Below are 22,492 nucleotides of genomic sequence, written 5' to 3'. Positions count from 1 at the left end.
TAGGTGGCACAGTGGAGAGAGCATCAGCCCTGAAGTCAAGAGAACCTGAGTTTGAATCTGGCCTCAGACACTTAAAACTCCCTGGCTGTGTGGCCGTGGGCAAGTCACTTAACCCCAATTGCCTAAAAAAAAAAAAAAAAAAAAAAAAAAAAAAAACTTTGAAAAAGGTAACAGAATTAGGTTAGCAGAAGAAATGAAAGGATGAGTAGTGAAATATTTAGGTGATCAGAGTCAAAAGTGAAAGATTATTATAAAGAAATAGAAAATGGGAGAAGAGGATGACTCCTCAACTATAGATGATCTTGCCTATAAAGGAAAGGGTTAAAGTATTTGAAATAATAAAAGCTGAGTCTTAGGATAGGAGGAGTGTGTATTAAGATTACAAAGAAGTTTTTTTAAATTTGGTACAGACAAGAGGAAGAATAATATCAAGTTTATAAAAACAAATTGGGCAGCATTGTGCCTCATTGATTTTTGAACAGTGATGCCACAAGATCTAATAAAGAGAAAACCAAACAATTATAAATATGAATAGCAATGGCCCGAATTCATCAACAAAAAGGAAGGTACTTTTCAGAGAGGATTAGTCAATCAATATCACTACCAAGTGATAGGCATTAGGGATACAAAGAAGGGCAAAAGACAGTCTGCTCTTGAGGGGCCAATAGCTTCCTAGAGAAAACAAGACAAAAGCAACTATGTATAAACAAGACAAAAAAAGGATAAGTTGGAGATAATCACAGAGAAAGCACTAGCATTAAGGGAGATGAAGAAAAGCTTCTAGAAAAAGGTAGCATTTTAGCTAGTGTTTGAAAGAAGCCAGGAAAATAGGAGGCAGAAAATGAAGAGGGAGAGCACTTCAGGCATTGGGGACAGGGAGTGCCTGGAGTTAGAAGATGGTGTGTCATGTTCAAAGAGCAGCCAAGAGGCAGTGGGGATGACATTTAAACCTATGCTTTAGAACATCAATTTGACAGCTGAGTAGAGGATGGATTAGAAGGGGGAAAAGATTGAGGAAGGCAGACTCACTAGCATGCTATTGCAAGCCTTCATCAGGGTAGTTATCACTGTTGCAGAAAAAGTCAGAAAGGTAAAACCAGTAAGACTCAGTCACAGACTGGAAAAGGATGGTAATGAGAGGGAAATTGAGAGTAATACCTACTTTGCAAGTCTGGATGATTGGGAGGATAATCAGTCCACAACAATGTGGTACTTATAAAAACGAAGGATTCATACAATTTCAAAGTGAATGGTCTGGAATAAAATTATACTTCAACTGCATTCAAAAAATTAGGAATTGCAATCATGTTTTCAGATGAGGTAACTGAAATCAGAGATAACATTAAGAAAGACAAGCAGAGTAATTTTGTGATGAGAAGGTATCATTATTCACCCACCAAATGGCATAAGATCCAGGTTCTTAAAAGAAAAAAAGTAAAGATCTAGATAGTAAGACACAGATTATGGATAATAAAGTACTTTTCAAGAGCCTAACCAATTCAACATAAACAAGAAAGAAAGAAATCATAAACTTGCAAAAAATATTGGAAAAACTAGATTTGATGGCTCTATATAGACTTCTGAATGGCAATCTTAGTGAATATAAATATTCCTCGGGCTTTAATATAATGTACCATTAAAAAAATTGGAAAACAGAAAATTTCTTCCACGGCTGTGGCCAGGAATTTGTAACCAGCTACAACACAGAGAATCTTATTAAAGAAAAAAAGACTGATTATATAAAAAAGATTTTACATATATATAACAAATACAGCTAGATCAGGTAAAAAAGACTTGGACCAGAATAATTTTTAATTATGTCAGATGACTAAATTGTTCATATACTTTTAATCTAATGATTCTACTTGTGGGATTACACTAATTGGTGATACAAGGACACTCTCAAATTATCTCTTAAGAACTTTAGAATCAATTGTATGACATGGAAGACATGTCTGTCTTTCACATGACTGCCCAGCATGGCATGCCTTCATCAGAGAAGGTTCTGTGCTCTAAGAGCAAAGCAGAATTGAATTAGGCCAAAGGAAACACGAAATATGCAAAATTTAGAGAAGCTACCCCCAATGTTCATATAGACTATTTGTGTCCAACCTGTGGCAGAGCTTTCCAAGATCACACTGGTCTGATCAGCCATAGTCAGACACACTGTAACTTGATTCTAACATAAGGATGTCATTTTAGTCCTCTTTGAAAACAAAGGACAACAACCAACTAATAGGATTGTATCAGAAGGAGATCCATGACATAGGGTTAAGAACTCACAGTTATCAATATTACTTGTGACAGCAAGAGATGGAAAACAACCCCCGAGTCCAATAATATAAAAGAAAGGCTTGTAAATGTAATAGAATATTATTGTACCTTGAGGTACAGGAAAGAAAACAAGCTTTTATATAGTCCTCACCATGTTCCAGGGACTGTGCTAAGCGTTTTTTACAAATATTATCTCATTTGATTTTCACAATTACCCTGGGAGAACAATCCTGAGAGAAATGTGCTGTTATTTCCATTTTGCAACTGAGGAAACTGAGGCAAACATAGTAGGCACTTAAATAAATCCTTCCTCCCTCCCTCCTTCCCAGTGTCTGATATTTAGAATCTCAGTGGCTCAAATATTGGATTTGATGATATAAATTGAAGTGAGATCTACAACAAACTATGCAGTTACTTACATTGAATAATGTGATAACTGCAGTAGCAACAAAGCAGCCAGGGTCTGATAAGGTCTCATTTTCATTTTTGTCAGAGAAGAGGGTTGGGCTTTTCTGAAGTGGCCCAGGTCCTATAGAAATGGAAGCAATCAAAAGCTTTTAGGTCTGAGTAGCCATGCCCAAAAGATTCTATATTCAGAAATTTTCCTGAAGCTTAATCCAAAGTTCTTAAAAGGACCCAAATCTGAACTGTAAGCAAAAATTAAGACTAAGAGAACACCCCATGTAAGCCAAAGGTTTACCTGCGGCTACAACATTTAGATAATCATCTGGAGGAGCACGGGAATAGTCATGAGGTCCAAATAAAGCATTTTCTATTCTCTGTATTTAAAAAACAAACAAACAAACAAACAAAAAAAAAACAGACAAAAGTTGCTATAAACAAAACTAAAATATTCCTATAGCTTTGTTCTGAAGGAAAAGTTAGTGCCACCTCAGCAAAGGACAGTTACTTCTGATAATCTGCATTTATCCAGTCACATGAAACCCATCCCATGAAAAATAGACTGTACCTCAGGAACAGGCTGGGATTTGCTCTTCTTCACTCCAGATGCAACTTCAGACTAGAAATATAAAAAAAAAAAAAATAAAGTCAAGAAACAGTAGCATGAACAGCAAAACCCCATCCATCTTCACCTCCAAGCAAACATTTCATCCTCCATTCAGCGGCCAAAGTGATCTTAAAGTTCAGGTCTGATTATTCCTGCCTGCTTAGCTCTAGTGGCTCCCTGTTACCTTAAAGATCAAAGATAAATTCCTTTTTTTGGCATTTAAATCTCTTTCCAGCTTAGTCCTTTCCTATTTGTTTATATTTACTACGTATTATTTCTTCTTCAGACACAAATAGCCCAGCCACTCTGGCCTATCTGTAGTCACTCATGATGACTCATCTCTTCTTCCTCACCTTGGCCTCTTAGAATCCCTAGTTTCTTCTGCTTAAACACTACTTTAGAAAAAGTCTTTTTTAAAATTTTGAACTTAAATTTTAAGTAAAATAAGCACTTTTAACACACAAAGTAAAACATAAAATGAGCACTGTGCATGAAACTGTGACTATCATGTACAGAAAACCATATACTGCACTGAGCATCTTTTTAAGCACGTAATTCACTATATAGTTTCCAAACATATTTTACTTATCTGTCAAACACCCCTTTTTGCAGGAGGTCAGCTTCAGGGTGCTGCTGAAATCTTAAGCCCTGTATCCTGTGTTTACTCCAAACACAAAATGTCTAACATTTCCCCCAATACCCTCTACCTAAGCTTCCCTAATTTTATGAATCCTCCTGTCAATGAAGACTCCAAACCTTAGAATGAACTTTGTCTCCTCATTCTGTTTCACTCCCCATGGCTGGTCCTACTCCTGATGATTTTTCCTTTTCAATACCTTCTCACACCTTTTCAATTCTACATAGCAGGACCTCAGGTACAAGCATTTTCTCTCACGTAGCCTGACAGGTTTTCCTGACTCAGACTCACTCTGAATACAGTCCTTAATAGGCCCAAGTACTTGAATGGGGCAAAAAATAAAAAAAAAAATCACATCTTCATTTTGATACAATTGGTTTCTTTCGTTTTCTTGTGCATTTTCAAACATTCTGAGAAGAGATCCATAAGCTTCCCCAGACTGTCTAGACCAAGGGGCACATGGCACAAAAAAAGGTTAAAAACCCCTTTCAAAAGATAAGCAGCTTATCCTAGATGCTGCCATTACCAGTATTGGACTTTCAATGATCAGAATGAGAGAAGAAAAAAAATCTGAGTTAAGGTTGTTAAATGAAAAGAAAACAGCCCGAGACCCTCATACTATGCTGTAGATGTAGCTAAACCCCAGGAACAATTACACTGTACTATCTAACCCCAATCATGTTCCTTGGTGCCTCCTCAGGCAGGTAAATCCCAAGGTGCCCAGTGGGAAATAGGTCCTAGTAAAGCAGTACATCATCCTACCTTGAGTAGAGGCATCTCTCGGGCCTGCTGGATTAGAAGGTGCATTTCATTGATTTGCTGTCGCACAAGAGGAGGTACAGGGTTGCAGCAAGCAATGATACCCTGAGGTTCCCTAAGGAAAAACAGCAACTCAGTTAATCTTCAAAAAAGCTTGACATTCAAAAATATTCAGATAAGAAGGGTGACCAGTAGATTCAAGGTCAGGTCCAAAGACTTCATGAAAGGCCAAAGATTTATCAATAGACTGTTAGCTGCTCTTAACTCAGTGAGATCAGGAAACATTCACTTCAAGTTAGTGGAGGAGAGTCTCTAAGTCTCTCCCTTCAAGGTCCTGTCCAAGGGCTACCATCTCTAGAAATTTTTCTAACTTCCTTTTCCACCCTCATTCATATTTTTTTCTTCTCCTTAGATTTTAAGTGCCTTGAGAGCAGAGCCTCCCCTTGTACTTTCAGCACTCATCACAGGAACACAATTAGTACTAATGATCTCTAAGCAGATGAACAACTCTGACCAACAATCAATTGGAAGATGGGGTTTTGAAGACTATGGACTCCTGAGATTGCCACACAGCCACCACACAGACTCACTTGGGGAGTTCCTCGGCTATCTTCAGCATCATGTGGTTGGGCAGGACATAGCTACGACAAAAAGCACAGCAGGTTTAGTAAGACTGGGGGAAGGGAGGATACAATGTTCACATCATGAAATAAACAATGCAGTAACTCAGCAAGAAAGATTCAATTATAGATCTGGGCAGTCAACCCATCTTTCTTCTGCTAACAGACTTGGCTGGGCCTCGCTGAACCACTGACTCACCCATAACTTTCATCTTCCCTCCGGGCTGTTCTGTCCCTCCAAGAATAGAGCAATTGAAAGGCTGTGAGCTGCTGGGTATTAAGGTGCTTCTTCTGCTTTCTATACAGCTCAAGGTATGAATCTTCAGTGAAAATTGGTTTGATGAATTTCTACAAAGGGTTAAAAGAAAAAGTTAAGATATGAATAAATAAATGTATTTTTGGCCCTCAAGAGGCCAACTCTAAATTCATGCTCCCTGGAAGAGTAAAAGAGTAGCAGATATGAAAAGAAACCACCATGGAACAAATAACTGGGGAGTTAGCCCCCGGCTTTTGCTTAGACTCTAAGCAAGGCCATACCTTGAGGCAAATGTCCTTGCTCCGTTGCCACACCACCTGTAACTGAGCTGGCTGCCCATTTGCTCGTTCCCACAGGTCTGAACGCATCTTATCATAAATGTAGAGGAGGTAATGAGTATCATGGCGGGCGTAGTTAAACATTTCCTCTGGTAAAGGTCTACAGATGCAACAACAAGAGAAATGTTAGTGGTTTCTTCTCGTGACACCTTCTAACACCTGGAATAGGGTTTATATATGTAATAAATCTTTGCTGAATGAATACTAGACTTAGGCCCTGAAGTACACAATTTTTTTTTTTTATTTTGATAATAGCTTTTTATTTTCAAAATACACACAAAGATAGTTTTCAACATTCACCCTTGCAAAACCTTGTGCTCCAAATCTTTCTCCTTCCTTTCCCTCCATCTCCCTCCCCTCAACAGCAAGTAAACCAATATATGTTAAACGTGAAGCACACAACTTTAATCAACACTTAAGTTACACTCTTCACCTTTCTACTACAATTCACAGATTAGCAATTAGGTGAAAAGGGTGTCTCACAGTGATAATATGATGACTGAGGCCTTGAAGAAGTACAAACTGCTTATTTTTTTCCCCCAGAATACCTACACTAGATAAAGAGGGAAAGCACGGAGCATGAAAGGAACGTTGTATTTGGACCTCAAAGACCTCAATTTAAACTACGGTTCTATGGGCTCTGGGAAAGGATATGGCCATGTCAGCTCTATACATTATGTTTTAAGGTGACCTTTAGTAAACTGGAAAAGGTTTTTAAGAAGTCCACCTGGATGGTTAAAAGCTTTTGAGTTCCTGACATTTGACAATCAATCAAAGGAACTGTGGATATTAAGCACGGAGAAGAGACTTAGAAAGGACAAGAGAGTTATCTTCCAGTAAGTGAAGGACTAAGGACTGTCTCACAGATGAAAAATTAAGACTTGTTATACTTGGTTCTCTAGTACAAATTAGGAGCAATGAGCAACAACTGGAGAGAGGCCCCCTGAGGCTTGAAAACTTGCTCATCAATAGGGTAACCCCAAGGCACCTGCTCCATACGGTTCCCGAGCCCAGGATGGATGACCATTTGTGGAAGGTGCTGGTAAGGAAGACTCTTGGACAACAGGGTTTCCGAGGCCCCTTGTTCCTGAGAGTCTATGAAAGCTCTGAATTTCTCTGGGATTCAGCTTCATCATCTGGAAAATGAAAGGGTAGAACCAGATGCCCTGAGAAGTCCCTTTCCATCCTTCATCAATGTATGTGATGTATTTTGACACCCAAAACAAAAATGTGTCAATATTACAAGTATTCTTATTCCATCTTATAGATGAGAAAACTGAAGCTGAGAAAGGGAAAATGACTTGTCTAGAAGTGAGACTCAAGCCTGGCCTGTCCCAGCCAGGGCTCTTCCCACTGCAATACAGTTTCTCTTGGCTTTAAAGAAGATTTGTTTGTGCCCTACCCTCTCCCTGCAGGGGCTTACAGGACAGAAGGAGGTGCCAATGCCCACAGAAGGTAGCCTGGAAACAAGGAGGTGGATCTCACCAGCTGGGGCCTTTGGGAAAACCAGTTGGCTTCTCAGAGACTCCATTTCCTCCTCTGAAAAGATGGACAAGATTTATATAAACTCCCTCCCAGGACTGTGAGTAATATCCTCTATAAGCCATCAAGGCATAGAGAAAAATGAGCTGTTACCTTTGTGATTTTGCTAAGAGGTTTATTTGATTATTATTCTATTTAGTTAGGTTACTTCCCAATCACCAACAACAAAGAGACACAACATTTGGTTATGCTTACAACTGATGGGTGGAACTGTCATATTCTGGTCAGCTACTAAGTAATGGGAACATGAGCTTCAAGTCACATTATTATACTATTATTAAACACCAAATAAAAAGTTAAAAGAGCTATTTCATTTTTCTATCAAACATGTTATACATGACACACTAGAAAAATGGGAATTTAAAGTATAAGAGAATTAGACAAGTAAACCTAATGACTGCAATTTTCCTTTAAGGAGTTACTAAAAATTATTTCCATTCTCTCCTTTTATCCGCAGTAACAAATCCAGCTCATATAAGTGTACATTATCCTTCCGAAATTCCCTGTTGCTTTTATGCTAATGACAATTCTTATAGAACAGGCAGAGGACATCCACCTTGTAAGTCAAACTAGTTGTAGAAAACACAGTCCTCCAAAGATGAGTTACCCAAATTTCAGCCAATGGAATCACCAGCAAGAAACATACCGTATCCTCCAGTCAGCCAACTGATACTGCTTGTTTGTTTCCACATTGCAATAGAGTTTCAGTAAGTGATCCAGTGAGTGCCTGCCAAGGTTAAGGATGCGAGCTGCTTGGTGAGTATCAAACATGTTCACCACATACAGCCCAAAGTCTTTCTGCAGCCATTCAATGTCCATATCAGCACCATGGAAGACCTGGAAAGCAAAACCAAAACCATGAAAAGCACTGGGAGCTAATTCTGTCCTGGTGACTGAGTTCCATCTTGGAAATCCAAATGGAAACAAGGCTGTGGATTCATTTTTAAAGAGCTTGTCTCAATCTGGGGGGGTAACCTAGGCAAATAACAATCATGGCCAGGAATTCTGAAGAAATAACAGAACTGCAGAACTGGAAAGGCCTTGAGCAGCCAGCCAGTTTAGCTACTTCTACATAAAAAAATTTTTCTTCTACAACAAATTTAATCAATGCACCTCCATCCCCTAGGCAGAACACCCCTGGATGGCTTCTAGAAAGTTTTTCATTACATCAAGCCTAAACTCCTCCCTCCCTAATTTCACTTTGCTGGAGATTACATAGAACTACAAGCATTCTATTTTCTCTACTCCTTCCACAGGGCAAAATGGTGGAAGGGACGGCGTACTGGGCTTGCAGTGAGAAAGACTTGGATTTAAATCTTAAGACACTTCTTAGATGGACAAGCCACTTGATTTTGCTGAGTCTCAGTTTCCTCATCCATAAAATGCAGATGTTAATATGTACCAAGCCACCTAAAAAAGTTGTTGTAAGACTCAAATGAAGTATTATAAGTAAAACATCATGCAAACTTCAAAGCAGTATTCTGGTATCAAATGTTAATTATTATTACTATGGACATCCCTACAAATACTTGAAGATGAATATCATCTTTGCTCCCAACCAGCCTTCAGTTGTCCAATACAAACACCTCCCAATTCCTCTAACCAGTGACATCAAATGAAACTGGATTGGTGCAAGCTTAGAAACTACAAATTAGCATTATTTGTGTTTTTAGTTATTTTGTTAAATAAATCCCAATCGTGGCAAGGAGGAACTTTAACTCCTGCATAATCTTGACCACCATCCTCTCCGTGGTCTCTAACTTATCTATATTCTTCCTAAGATATGGTCCTCAAAATGAGCTTATCACCCCAGATGTCTAGTGCAAAGGACAGGGCAGTAGATTATTATCTTTCCCTATCCTCCTAGAAGTTTTGCCTCTAAATAGAGCCAGAACTGCGTGCTGCTGGTTTAAAAGGCGTTTGCTGTCCACCAATCCTCCAATTTCTCAGAAAAACTATTATCTAACAATGTTTCTTCCACCTTGAATCTGTGAAGGAGGATTTTTGAACCCCAGTATGTAATACTCCTCTTTATTTGTTTGCATTAAATTTTATTTTATTAGATTCAAGCCATGGCTATATTATCGCAAAATGCTCTCAGAGCCACTGTGTGAGCTTTGTGTCCTTGTTCTCACCTTTCCCATCTTCCACCATCTCCTCTCTTTACTTTCTCACTAATATAAAGCCTTTAAACATAGCCCTGTCTGCCCAAGCCCCAACCTGGAAAAACTTTCACCAGACTATCATTCTCTTAAACTTGAAGTACTACTATCACAGCCAAACTCAGAAAACAGCATCTGTGCTCACTATCTCCAATTCTCCCATCATTTCCTACTGCTTCAGATTCAACCACTCAACTATAATTGCTCTAAAGACCTGAGTCTTTTTTAATGCTCATCCTTCTTGACCTAGCTGATGTACTTGAGACTGCTCTCCAGATCTTCCTGGCCTTTTGTAATACTAATCTCTCCTGGTTCTCCTACTTTTGTTGTGAGGTTGCTTTTGACTCTTTGTAACCCCATTTGTTTCTCAAAAAAACTTCCTACACATTAAGTGCTCTTGGACAGGCTGAGCTAATATAATAAAGATGACAATACTCTCTAAACTAATGTATTTATTTAGTGCTATACCAATCAGACTTCCAAGAAAATATTTTAATGACCTAGAAAAAATAACAACAAAATTCATATGGAAGAACAAAAGGTCGAGAATCTCAAGGGAATTAATGAAAAAAAAAAATCAAATGAAGGTGTCCTAGCTGTACTTGATCTAAAACTATATTATAAAGCAGCAGTCACCAAAACCATTTGGTGATATTGGCTAAGAAATAGATTAGTTGATCAGTGGAACAGGTTAGGTTCACAAGACAAAATAGTCAACTATAGCAATCTAATGTTTGACAAACCCAAAGATCCTAACTTTTGGGATAAGAATTCATTATTTGACAAAAACTGCTGGGAAAACTGGAAATTAGTTTGGTAGAAATTAGGCATGGACCCACACTTAATATCGTACACCAAGATAAGATCAAAATGGGTCCATGATTTAGGCATAAAGAACGAGATTATAAATAAATTAGAGGAACATAGGATAGTTTATCTCTCAGACTTGTGGAGGAGGAAGGAATTTGTGACCAAAGATGAACTAGAGATCATTATTGATCACAAAATAGAAAATTTTGATTACATCAAATTAAAAAGCCTTTGTACAAACAAAACTAATGCAAATAAGATTAGAAGGGAAGCAACAAACTGGGAAAATATTTTCACAGTTAAAGGTTCTGATAAAGGCCTCATTTCCAAATATAGAGAATTGACTCTAATTTGTAAGAAATCAAGCCATTCTCCAACTGATAAATGGTCAAAGGAGATGAACAGACAATTTTCAGATGATGAAATTGAAACTATTTCTACTCATATGAAAGTGTTCCAAATCACTGTTGATCAGAGAAATGCAAATTAAGACAACTCTGAGATACCACTACACACCTGTCAGATTGGCTAAGATGACAGGAAAAAATAATGATGAATGTTGGAGGGGATGCAGGAAAACTGGGACACTGATGCATTGTTGATGGAGCTGTGAACAAATCCAACCATTCTGTAGAGCAATCTGGAATTATGCCCCAAAAGTTATCAAACTGTGCATACCCTTTGATCCAGCAGTGCTACTACTGGGCTTATACCCCAAAAAGATACTAAAGAAGGGAAAGGGACCTGTATGTGCCAAAACGTTTGTGGCAGCCCTGTTTGTAGTGGCTAGAAACTGGAAAATGAATAGATGCCCATCAATTGAAGAATGGTAAATTATGGTATATAAATGTTATGGAATATTACTGTTCTGTAAGAAATGACCAGCAGGAGGAATACAGAGAGGCTTGAAGAGACTTATATGAACTGATGCTAAGTGAAATGAGCAGGGCCAGGAGATCATTATATACTTCAACAACAATACCATATGAGGATGTATTCTGATGGAAGTGGATTTCTTCGACAAAGAGAAGATCTAACTCAGTTTCAATCGATCAATGATGGACTGAAGCAGCTACACCCAAAGAAAGGACACTGGGAAATGAATGTAAACTGTGCATTTTTGGTTTTCTTCCCGGGTTATTTTTTACCTTCTGAATCCAATTCTTCTTCCTGTGCAACAGGAGAACTGTTCGGTTCTGCACACATATATTGTATCTAGGATATACTGTGACATATTTAACATGTATAGGACTGCTTGCCATCTGGAGCAGGGGGATGGAGGGAGGGAGGGGAAAAGTCGGAACAGAAGTGAGTGCAAGAAATAATGTTGTAAAAAATTACCCAGGCATGGGTTCTGTCAATAAAAAGTTAAAATTAAAACAAAAACAAAAACTTCCTACACAAATACCACTTTAGTTCAATCCCTCCCCACCTCTGCCTAGATAACTGCAATAGCCTCCTACTTGTTTCCCTGCTTCCAATCTAATCTAGTCACTGCTGCCCAAATAGTTTTCCTTAAGTGTACATCTAACCAAAAGACTCCCCTATTTAACCAGTTTCAGTGGCTTCCATTGCTTCTAGGATAAACTGTAAACACTACCTTTTTTTAATTCCCAGACTCTCTTTGGACATTACTTTCCCTCTGGCTCTCTACAATGCAGCCAAACTGTCCTTCTTTCTACTCCTCACATGTAACATTCCATCTCCCATGCCGGTCTCTTTGCACTGGCTCCCCTAGCCTCCTCAGGAGCCTTGAGGAATACCTCTCTTATTCCACGTTTCAGGTTAGCATCAGCTTCTTTGGGAAACCTTTTCTGATTTCAGCATACACTCAAATAGGGAAACAGAAACCTCTGGACACTGAGGTTGGACTGGAGCAGCCAGGAACTGCTGCAAGAAACCTTCTAGCATTAGGTGCTTAAAAGAGGATGGAGGCTGTGCACCAGAGCAAGAGAGGAGGAATAAGTGCTAATGAAGAGCTCTGTCACTCACTACCTAGTCTCAGGTCACAGATTCAAGGAGAACTGAGGAAAGAACCAGCACCTAGGGTTGGCATTTCAGGGAATGGAGCAGTCATAGATCTTGGCTGTATGCCGAGTTAGGAACCAGCTCAGAAGCAAGCAGCAGTTGTGTGGCTTTGAACCTGGGAGCAAAGTAGGATCTCAGTTTGAGGATTCTACACAGTCTGCAACTCCAGATTCATCTGAACCAGTAGAGTTTCCTAGAAGGCTGAATCCAAAAGCAGTCTACTCAAACAAAAGTATGTTGCTCGGATGCAGACCCAAAGCAGGAACTGGTAGAGCTCAGACCAGAAGGGCAATAATCAGACTTTTGCCTATAAATAAACCATTCTGAAAGCCCTGAAAAGCCCAGGTCCCCAACCTGAGCTGTTTCTGAGATCCTGGAATCAATACCCTAAAAAAGCAGTTTAAAGACCCATGCTTAGTCCAAGCATTCCCTTTAGCAATGTGAAAAATCTACACCTAACAAAGTCCAAAGTCAGGAAATAAGTCAGAAGAATGAAAAATTAGAAAAAAAGAAAGAGTCTCATCATAAAAAGCTAGAACAGTAATAAGGATTCTTAAAACATAAATACAAAAGAAGAGAATTACTCTAAAAGATCCAAAACAAAGAACGACTCAAGGAAAAACACAGCCTGGGAAGAAATCCAAGTAGAATTCCTAGAAGAGATAAATCAGGAGCAAAACAAAATGTTTTTGTAAATGAAATGAGAATGCTAATGGGAAAAGTAGGAAGGGAAATTAGAGCTTTGGAAAAAAAATTGGAGAGAAAATTAATAGCTTGGCACAAGGGACAACTAGGTGGTGGAGAGGATAGAGGAACCCTGGAGTCAGGAGGACCCAACTACAAACCTAAGCTTACACACTTGACATTTACTAGTTGTGTATCCCAAATGCTTCATAAAATAAAGAAAACAAAACAGCTTGACAACTATAAAACCTTATCCATGCAATAAACTCTCTGAAAATGAGAACGGATTGGAATTCTGTGATTTCCTCTGTGCTATTTAACATTTGTATCAGTAATTTGGGAAAAAAAAAAAAGCATATATAATGTCCACATCAAAATTGCAAATTACAGATATAAAATCAATCAATAATAAGCATTTTTTTCTTTAGAAAAATTTTTTTAAATCAACAAAAATCTTTTTCTCCTTTTTTATCTTCCTACTATCTATAATTTGCAGGAGAAGAGCATAGGGGATTGGAGGAAAAGGGAGAAGGAAAGGGAGAGAAAGAATAGGAGAATTATCTTCCATAATCAGAGCCTACAACTAAAAAACTATGGCAACAAAGATGAAAGAAAGAGAAAGAGACTTTACTTAATCTTACTTTCACCTAAACTGATCAAAGTCACAGAATTGGTACAGAAATACATTTTTACTTAGAAGGGAAACATACAGAAATACATTTTTACTTAGAAGGGAAACATAAGAGAAAGGGGAGAAACAAAGTTTTAACTAAGGAGGGTAAATTCGAAAGAGAACTTTAAAGAAAACAAAGCACAAGAACCTATGACTGGCCTGAGTGAAGCAAAGAGAAGAGGAATAGGAAAGATTACACCCGATCCAGAGCACTGGTGAGCACACACCTCTCTCGCTATTATATTCTTTTAAAAGGGGGAGTGGAAATGAAAAAGATGAAAAAGTTTAAGAGAATAGAATAGAACAGAAAGAAATACACAATTAAGGATCATTACCAGAAAAATACACTCAAAACCAATGTAGCTGAAATTAGAGAAGAAACAGATAGAGGGAAAAACCTATACAGTAAATTTCTCTAATAAAGGTCTTCATTTCTAAGATATATATATATATAAAAGTGATTCAAATTTATAAGGGTGACTTATTTCTCAATTGATAAAGGACAAGAATTTAAAAAGGCAGCTTTCAAAGAAATAAATCCAAACTATTAGTAGCCATATAAAAAGATGCTCTAAATCATAATTAGAGAAATGCAAATTAAAACAACTATGAGATTGGCTAATATGACAGAAAATGAAAGTGAAAAATGCTTGCGGGACTGTGGGAAAACAGGTATACCAATGCACTGTTGTTGGTACTGATCTAGTCATTGCAGAAAGCTATATGGCTATGCTCAGAATGTTATTAGATACCTTTTGACCCAGCAATACCATTACTATGCCTATGCCCCATTACGGCACCTCTTTGTGCAGTCAAGGCAAAGAAGTGAAACTGAGGAGGTGTTCAACTGGGAAACAACTGAACAAGTTATGCTATAGAAATGGGATGGGATATTACTGTTATAAGAAATGCTAGGAGAAATCTTTAGAGAAACATGGGAAAACTTAAGAATGGATACAGAAGGAAGTAAACAATTTATATAATGACAACAATATTGTAAAGAAAAACAACTTTTAAAAACTTAAGAACTCTAGTCCATGCAATTATCAACCATAATTCCAGAGCAGTCATGATGAAAGAAGCTATCCATCTCTTTATGGGCTCAGAGTACAAATTGAGACATTTTATCTCTAGACATGGCCAATGCAAGATTTTGTATTGTTAGATACATGCTTGTAACAAGGGTTTTGTTTTTCTTTCTTTTTTATGGAGTGGGGGGGCAAGGAAGGTGGGAAGGTAAAAAAGAATAAGAGGATTTTATTGATAAAAATAATTAATGCTCATTTTTGATTGATTCTTTTTTTCTAAGTTACTGAACTAATGTTAAATAGCACAGAGCCAAGCACAGAACTCTGGGCCACTTCACTAGACATTTCCTTCTAAGTTGACAGTGAACCATGACTGTTATTTGCATCCAGTCATTCAACCATTTCTTTAAAAACAAACAAAAAATTTTTTTTTCCCAATAAGCAAAAATTACATTCTTTCTCCTTTCATAACTGAAAAATTAAGAAAATCAAAAGCCCTGTCACAAATCCATGTAGTCAATCAAAACAAATGAGTATCCTGTATTTTTGATTTCCTTCACAGGCTAATTGTACAATATTTCAGAGTCTGATTCTTTTTGTACAGCAAAATAACGGTTTGATCATGTATACTTATTGTGTATCTAATTTATATTTTAATACATTTAACATCTACTGGTCATCTTGCCATCTGGGGGAGGGGATGGGGGAAAGAGGGGAAAAATTGGAACAAGAGGTTTGGTAATTGTCAATGCTGTAAAGTTACCCATACATATAACCTGTAAATAAAAGGCTATTAAATAAAAAAAACAAAAAAACAAATGTGTATGTTGGTCATATGTCAAAAAACAGCATTGTACGCCTTTCACTTCTCTATAAGGAGCCAGCTAACTTGTCTCATGATGAGTCTTCAGGAATCCTGGCTGAGCATTAAACTAATCAGAGCTCCCAAGTCTTTCAAAGTTTTTACAATATTGCTTTTATTGTATAAATGTTCTCCTAGTTCTACTCATTTCACTCTATATTGGTCGATACAAGTTTTCCCAGGTCTCTCTGAAACTGTAACTTTTTCAGTCATTCCCCAATTAATGGGCACCTTCTTAGGTTCTAGTTCTTTGCCACCACCAAAAGGGCTACTTCATTTAACCAATTCTAAATTTATTTACTAATACCATCATCTAAGCCCATATCGCTATGAAATTTCCATGAGATATCATGAGAAACATCAAATACTAAAATCTAGAAAACTATGTTTACAGCATTCCTCTGAAGTACTGGTTTCGTAATTCAGTCAAAAAAAAAAAAAATATATGAGTCTGTAGTGACCTATTCTTGCTGAAGCCCTGAGAGTTCTTTGTGATCATTATTTGTTTTTCTACAAGTTTGAACACTATCTTTTTAATAACTCAAATGCTCATATAGTCTTACGGTTTTTTTGTTTGTTTGTTTGTTTGTTTTGGCTGAGGCTGTTGGGGTCAAGTGACTTGCCTGGGGTCACACTGCTAGGAAGTGTTAAGTTTTTGAGGCCAGATTTGAACTCAGGTCCTCCTGACTTTAGGGATGGTGCTCTCTCTACTGTACCATCTAGCTGCCTCTAGTCTTATGATTTTATCAGTTTAGATGTTCTCTTCACCAAAGTGGCAATCCACCCAATACTTGTCTGTCTTGTGCAACTCTTGTGCAAAGCCTCCCAAATTATTGACCATGAGGAGTCCACTCAATGTCTAAGAGAGCTTACTCCCTTTGTCCCTCTTTACTATTAGATTCAAGAACACCAGAGGAAAGCTTGGACCATCTACCTGGCTTCCTTCACCCTGGACATGGGAGCAGCCCATTTTCTTTTACGCTCACATACTTCCCTGATGACAGCCTTCATTCAGGCACTTCTCTGACATTCCTCATTGGTCCTGGCCCAGTCCCACCCACCACCACCTTTCCACTGACTCTCTGGGTAATCTTGTCATCTCACTCCTCAGAAGCTCTCATGTTCACAAACATATGAGCACTGACAGTAAAAAGAAAGGCTTTTGTCTTGGGAGAAGTTTGGGATTATTAAAAGAGCTCTGCTACCTATGCAAGCAATTCAGTTTTCTCATCTTCTGTTCAATTTTATGCTCAATTCACTTAGTGTGTGTGTGTGTGTGTGTGTGTGTGTGCTGATGTTCCCTGAATGTCCCCTGAACATTACAGAACCTCTGAAAGAGATCTGTGATCACTTAAAAGAATTTGATTCAACCATCTACACAAGGAAAAAAATTGCATGAAAAATGTCAGTTGCCCAGATTATGACATGCAGCCAGTGGGGATAAGCTATTTATACACATATAACACACACACACACACAGTTAAGAAAAAACTCTCTTCCAGAATGTTCTGAGGCTTGAAGCAGCCAAAACTGGCATTCTCAAAGATGATCTGGGGACCCCAACACCTACAACACCTACAGGATATCCTTCTTCAATTAGTCTTTGCATTGCATTGCTGAAAAAAAACTTTGGTGATTTTTTTTCTCTATTTTATACTTTATCTGGTATTTATTTATGATAATTTATGATAAAACAATGGCATCTCTGTGCTATTATTCTATAAATCATAAATAATTAGAATTTGGGCAGGAGTAAAAATCAAGCTCATTGGCCCATAGCTACCAACTAGATTTATACATTATCAACCCAATCAAACACAACTATTTGCACTTGGTCAACTGTGATAGTGAATAAACATTCTTCAGAATGGTTACCAATTAAAATGCCATCTGTTCTGGAATCAGAGCCAGAAGTTTTGAAGCCATCTAATTCAAAGCTTCTTAAATTGTGGGTCGCAACTTCATATGGGGTCATGTAACTAAATGTGGGGGTCATGAAAAATTAAGCAACAGTAAAAGGTTTCTGCTCCCAATATCAAAAATTAATTCAAAATCAAATGGGTAATGAATCAGCACTTGCCCAGATTGTTTTTGTTTTGTTTTTTGAATTATAGCTTTTTATTTACAAAACATATGCACAGGTAATTTTTCAACATTGACTTTTGCAAAACCTTGTGTTCCAAATTTTCCCCTCCTTCCCCCCATTCCCCCTCTCCAGATGGCAGGTAGTCCAATACATGTTAAATATGTTAAAATATATATTAAATCCAATATATATATACATATTTATACAGTTATCTTGCTGCACAAGAAGAATTGGATCTAGAAAGAAAGATCTGAGAAAGAAAACAAAAGTGCCCACCCAGATTGTAACGTGTAACTTCATTGCAGCCTTGGTTTGAACACACAAATGAGCACTTTGCACTGTGTGCAACCTCCCACCAAGGCTACTGATTGCCAGGGCCACACATACCAATCTCCCCCGGAAACACAAGACAATGAACCAATGTTAAGGTGCCAAACAGCCTCTCTTTATTGGTAATCTCAGCAGGGGTTAGGAAGAAGCAAGAGCAGGTGTATGTATGTCTCTATGTGTGTCTCTTTCTCTACCTCTTTTTACTTCTCTGTGCATCCTTCTCTGCCTATGGCAAAGCTGGCCATTTATATTCATTCTACTCTGGGATTACCCAGCCCACTCAGCACTGCGTAGGTGGATCCACAGAAGGGAGACACCTGGAGTTAGTGCGGCATCCTAAGAAAAGATCACAATCCTCGCTTTCTCAAGGAAAAACACCTGTAAGACACAACCTCTGGCCTCAGAGGCCAAGCCCCCTTTTCACCTCCCGGGTCCACCCTACCATCTGACATGGCATACATGGCAATTCTCAGAAGGAAAGTCCCTAATACTGTGTATGGACAAATGCTGCCAGAAACACCTTGGCTCAAGATCTGAGATAGGGTAGTTTCTCAGATGAAAAGGGATGGTAAGTGAAGAAAGTTTAGGAAGCCCTGATTCTAGTCTGACCCTCTCATTTTATAGAGAGGAAAATTAAGGTCTGAAGAGGTCAGTTAAATGATTTGTCCAATACCTGCCATGTAGGAGAGGGGGTAGAGGAAGGAGAGGAAAATTTGGAAAAGAAAGTTTTGCAAGGATCAATGTTGAAAAATTATCCATGCATATGTTTTGTAAATAAAAAGCTTAAATTAAAAAATAAATAAATGACTTGTTCAAGGTCACACAGGTGATAAATAGCAAAGCCTGACTCAAGTCTTCTGACTCTAAAGTCAATGTCCCTTCCCCTACCATCCATACCAAGTACTAGATAAAAAGTCAGAAACAGAGCAAGCCTATCTCATTTAAGCCAAAAACACTGGCTAATTGTGCCATTAGCTCTTTTACATTAAATGAGTCTATTGGGGGAAAAAAAAGGTTAACAGGATTTACAATCCACTCAGCTCTCCTAAACATCACACATAAAGAGTTTAAAAGCATAAACTGACCTTAACAATGGCTGGATCTGTGAAGCTTTCATTGAGAATATACAGGTCACATCTAAGTTCCAGGGTATCAATAATGAAGTCCTCTGTTCGGGTAGAAATCTGCATTAGGCATGTCAAACCCAGGAAACTCCTGTAAGAATGGTGCTAACACAAAGAGAAAAGAACAGAGAAAAGGATGTCACCAGATTTCATTCTATGTACAACAAAGTTCAATTTCTGAACTTTTAAAAAACTTATTTTTACAACGAAATACATGAAAATTATAATTTCATTACTTTTCCAGTAAGCAAAAGAAGAGATTGTCAAATTATAAATCAAGGGGAAAAAAATACCTCCAAATCAATACCAAAGTCTTTACAACTCAGGAGTTTTTCATTAAGTTCCACAAGTTCATCGAGGGTAGAGACAAAATGGCAGGGTGTTTCTTCTACAGATCTGTACATCTAGATCAAGAAACTATTGTTAGAAATAGTAAAGGCAATTAATCATCTTCCCCAAAGTCAAAACAAAGTGATGAATTGCAGACATTCCTCAAAGTTGCTGCCATTTATTACCAACAAACTGAAGTATAAACACTAGACATTTAGGCATCCTTTCTCTTCAAAAAACCCTCACTAGCTCCTATTACATCCATCAACTGGTGCTAACCTCATCTAAACTCCTTGAAAAACCTGTCTACATTTAGTGTCCCCACCTCTTTTAAAATCTCTACAAACTGGCTTCTGATCTTATTAATCAAATAAAACTTTGGGCCCTGATTGGCCCAGAGTGGATGTAAAAAGCAACTATTTTTGTCTTGGTCAGAAACCTTGAGGTTCTTTAACTTCCAGACTAAATTTTTTTTTTTTGGATTAGGTAAAAAGAGGCTATTTTCTACCTCACTTCTAACTTAGCTTTAATCACAATTGGGCACCAAACAGAGACCTATTAAAGATCTTAGCTTAAAAAGCCAAGATCTCCCACTGCATCCAGGACCAAATCCAGTTGTCCTCTTGTATAAATTGATATTAGACCCAGATGGCTCTGGAGAAAAAAGTGAAAATAGTGACTTTACACACAGACCTCCTTTATTTCAATCCAACTCACTTATGCCATCTCTCTGATGTCATGTTCTTCTTCGAAAACCAAGGACAAACAACAACTACAACAAATAAAACTGTCCTCTGCAAAGTTACTAATGGTCTCTTAATTGGCAATTCTAATGGCCTTTACTCAATCCCCATTCTTCTGACCTCTCTATAGCCCCTGTGTTAGAAGCCGCAATCTCTAAGCTGATTGGCAAAGCCCAGCACTGAGATCAAATGTGCATAGCACTCATGCAGGAACAACATTTCCTTCTATGATTCTCATTAGTGGACTACTAATCTCTCACTGAGGAATGATGGATGCATTCCAAAAGTATGAAGTGTTCCAAATCCCGGTAGAGGATTACCTAGTTAAAGTATAACAGGGGCTCCAATACCATATACAGGAATTTATTGAACACCATTGTCTCTATAGGAAAGAATCCAAACACCAAACAGTGGTGTTTATTAACTTAGACTCAGAAAAGATCAGTTTGTCTAGGAGTCAGTAGATGGTTAAAACATAGCTGAAATTGCCCTAAATGCCTATGTACACAGTTCCACGTCAGGGAAATAAAGGAATCAAACAATCCATAGAATTGACAAAAAAGACATAAGTAAACTAAGAAAATTCACTGACATTTAACCTTGTATACCATTTACCTTTCATTATTAGCTTAGCATAATGTAATCAATAATTAACATTTTACCATAAAAAACTATCTCAAATACTAAATGTCAAATATAGTAACATATAAAGGGCAACAAGTCAGACACATGTCTGAAGACTATGATGACCTAAAGAAATGTATATGATCATGATATAATATATAAATAAAGCCTGAAGGAGCCTGAGAGAAATGGGAGCATCACTTCCATCAGTTCCTCACTCAAACTACCCCATGACTCCTGTCTTCCTTTGACGCCGACCCTATTTCTCCTGCTCAGTTCCCTGGACTCCCTTGCAGAGGCTGGACTCCTGTACTCCTGAGACTGCTGACCATGCTTTCTCCTGCATATTCCCTCTCCTCTGGATTTTCATTACACTCTCATGTTTCTTCCTTCTGATGTCTCCTTCCACCTCCTTTGCTGGATCTTCATCATGCCCTGGCCACTAACTAAGGGTGTAACAGGAGATTTGGCTCTCGGCTCTCCTTTCTCTCTACATTCTCTCACTTGGTGATTTTGTCACTCCTCTGGGCTCAATCATCATCTCTATGCAGATGACTCTCAGATCTATATCTATGTATGTGTATACACACACATATAACACACATTTCGACAGAAATATACAGTTATACAGATAGAGCCCCCAAACTCACAGGCTACTTGCTGTATGCCCTCTCTCTACATTTGAACTTGCTGACTGGCCCCATCCCTAGAACACTGTCCCTTCTCACCTAGACTTCTTGGATTCACTCAGCTTAGATATCACCGGCTGCAGGAGGCCTTCCCTGCTGGTTAATTCCATACTCTGAGAATATATCTCACATATATCTCTATATTTGTCCTCATTTTCTCCCTATCAGAAGATCTTTTTGCAGGCAGGTACAGGTTAGCTTAACCTTTATGACCTTGGCATAGTACCAAGCACACAAAGGGTGATTAATAAATGCCTACTGGTAGATTTTCACTGCAGTGACACCATTCTAGAATGCAGGCTAGAGACTAACCTGAATCTGTGGCTTCTGAAGGACAGCATCTGGTGGAGTGAAATGATCCAGTTCATACTGATAGGGATGAGCAAACCTGGGTGAATTGAAAAAGAAATCAGCTAAAGAAAAAATGGCAGCCTTTCTGTATCAAGCTCTCCCTCCTATTATGATTTGGGGTAAGGAAATGAGAACAAAGGTTTCAGAAGAAAATGAATTTTTAAAGGTACACACATTCTAGAAATCATAAACATTGCATTATTTCTAATAGCAAAATTCACAAAAAAAGATCTCCCTGAAGAAATCAAGTATTTAAAAATGGCAAAATACTGTTTTACTACTGGAAAGGCTCTCTAATTCAGCTATTGTAGGCTGCCATCTACTAATAAAGATTACCATTCTAATGTCTTAGGAATAGTTTACATAAGTTACTGTGGCAAGGAAAAAAAATCATATGGTGGTTAAACACTGATCGTTTCTAAACTCAAACAGACTAGTGCTCCACTAATGGTCTAGTGACCTAGTGGTTCATGATTATTTGGCAGGACCTGTCAGACTGCAGGATGCTCACTCTTCCTACCACAACAAGGGAA

At 38.1% G+C, this 22,492-nt stretch overlaps 1 protein-coding gene across 1 annotated transcript in view; it reads right to left on the bottom strand.

Moving 5' to 3' along the window:
• Positions 1 to 22,492, bottom strand: part of EXOSC10 (exosome component 10) — a 46,475-nt gene that overhangs the window by 14,965 nt on the left and 9,018 nt on the right. The window contains exons 7-17 of the mRNA XM_031962870.1: positions 21,921 to 21,996; positions 19,516 to 19,626; positions 19,184 to 19,327; positions 8,082 to 8,272; positions 5,837 to 5,993; positions 5,499 to 5,647; positions 5,270 to 5,320; positions 4,683 to 4,794; positions 3,245 to 3,295; positions 2,975 to 3,053; positions 2,694 to 2,803 (exon numbers count right to left, since the gene is read on the bottom strand). Of these exons, the coding sequence (XP_031818730.1) occupies positions 2,694 to 2,803; positions 2,975 to 3,053; positions 3,245 to 3,295; positions 4,683 to 4,794; positions 5,270 to 5,320; positions 5,499 to 5,647; positions 5,837 to 5,993; positions 8,082 to 8,272; positions 19,184 to 19,327; positions 19,516 to 19,626; positions 21,921 to 21,996 (1,231 nt within the window). The remainder of the gene's footprint in view (positions 1 to 2,693; positions 2,804 to 2,974; positions 3,054 to 3,244; positions 3,296 to 4,682; positions 4,795 to 5,269; positions 5,321 to 5,498; positions 5,648 to 5,836; positions 5,994 to 8,081; positions 8,273 to 19,183; positions 19,328 to 19,515; positions 19,627 to 21,920; positions 21,997 to 22,492) is intronic.

The sequence above is a fragment of the Sarcophilus harrisii genome, chromosome 3 (genome assembly GCF_902635505.1).
Source record: "Sarcophilus harrisii chromosome 3, mSarHar1.11, whole genome shotgun sequence".
Lineage (NCBI taxonomy): Eukaryota > Metazoa > Chordata > Mammalia > Dasyuromorphia > Dasyuridae > Sarcophilus > Sarcophilus harrisii.
This window is presented reverse-complemented; position numbering and strand designations above follow the sequence as displayed.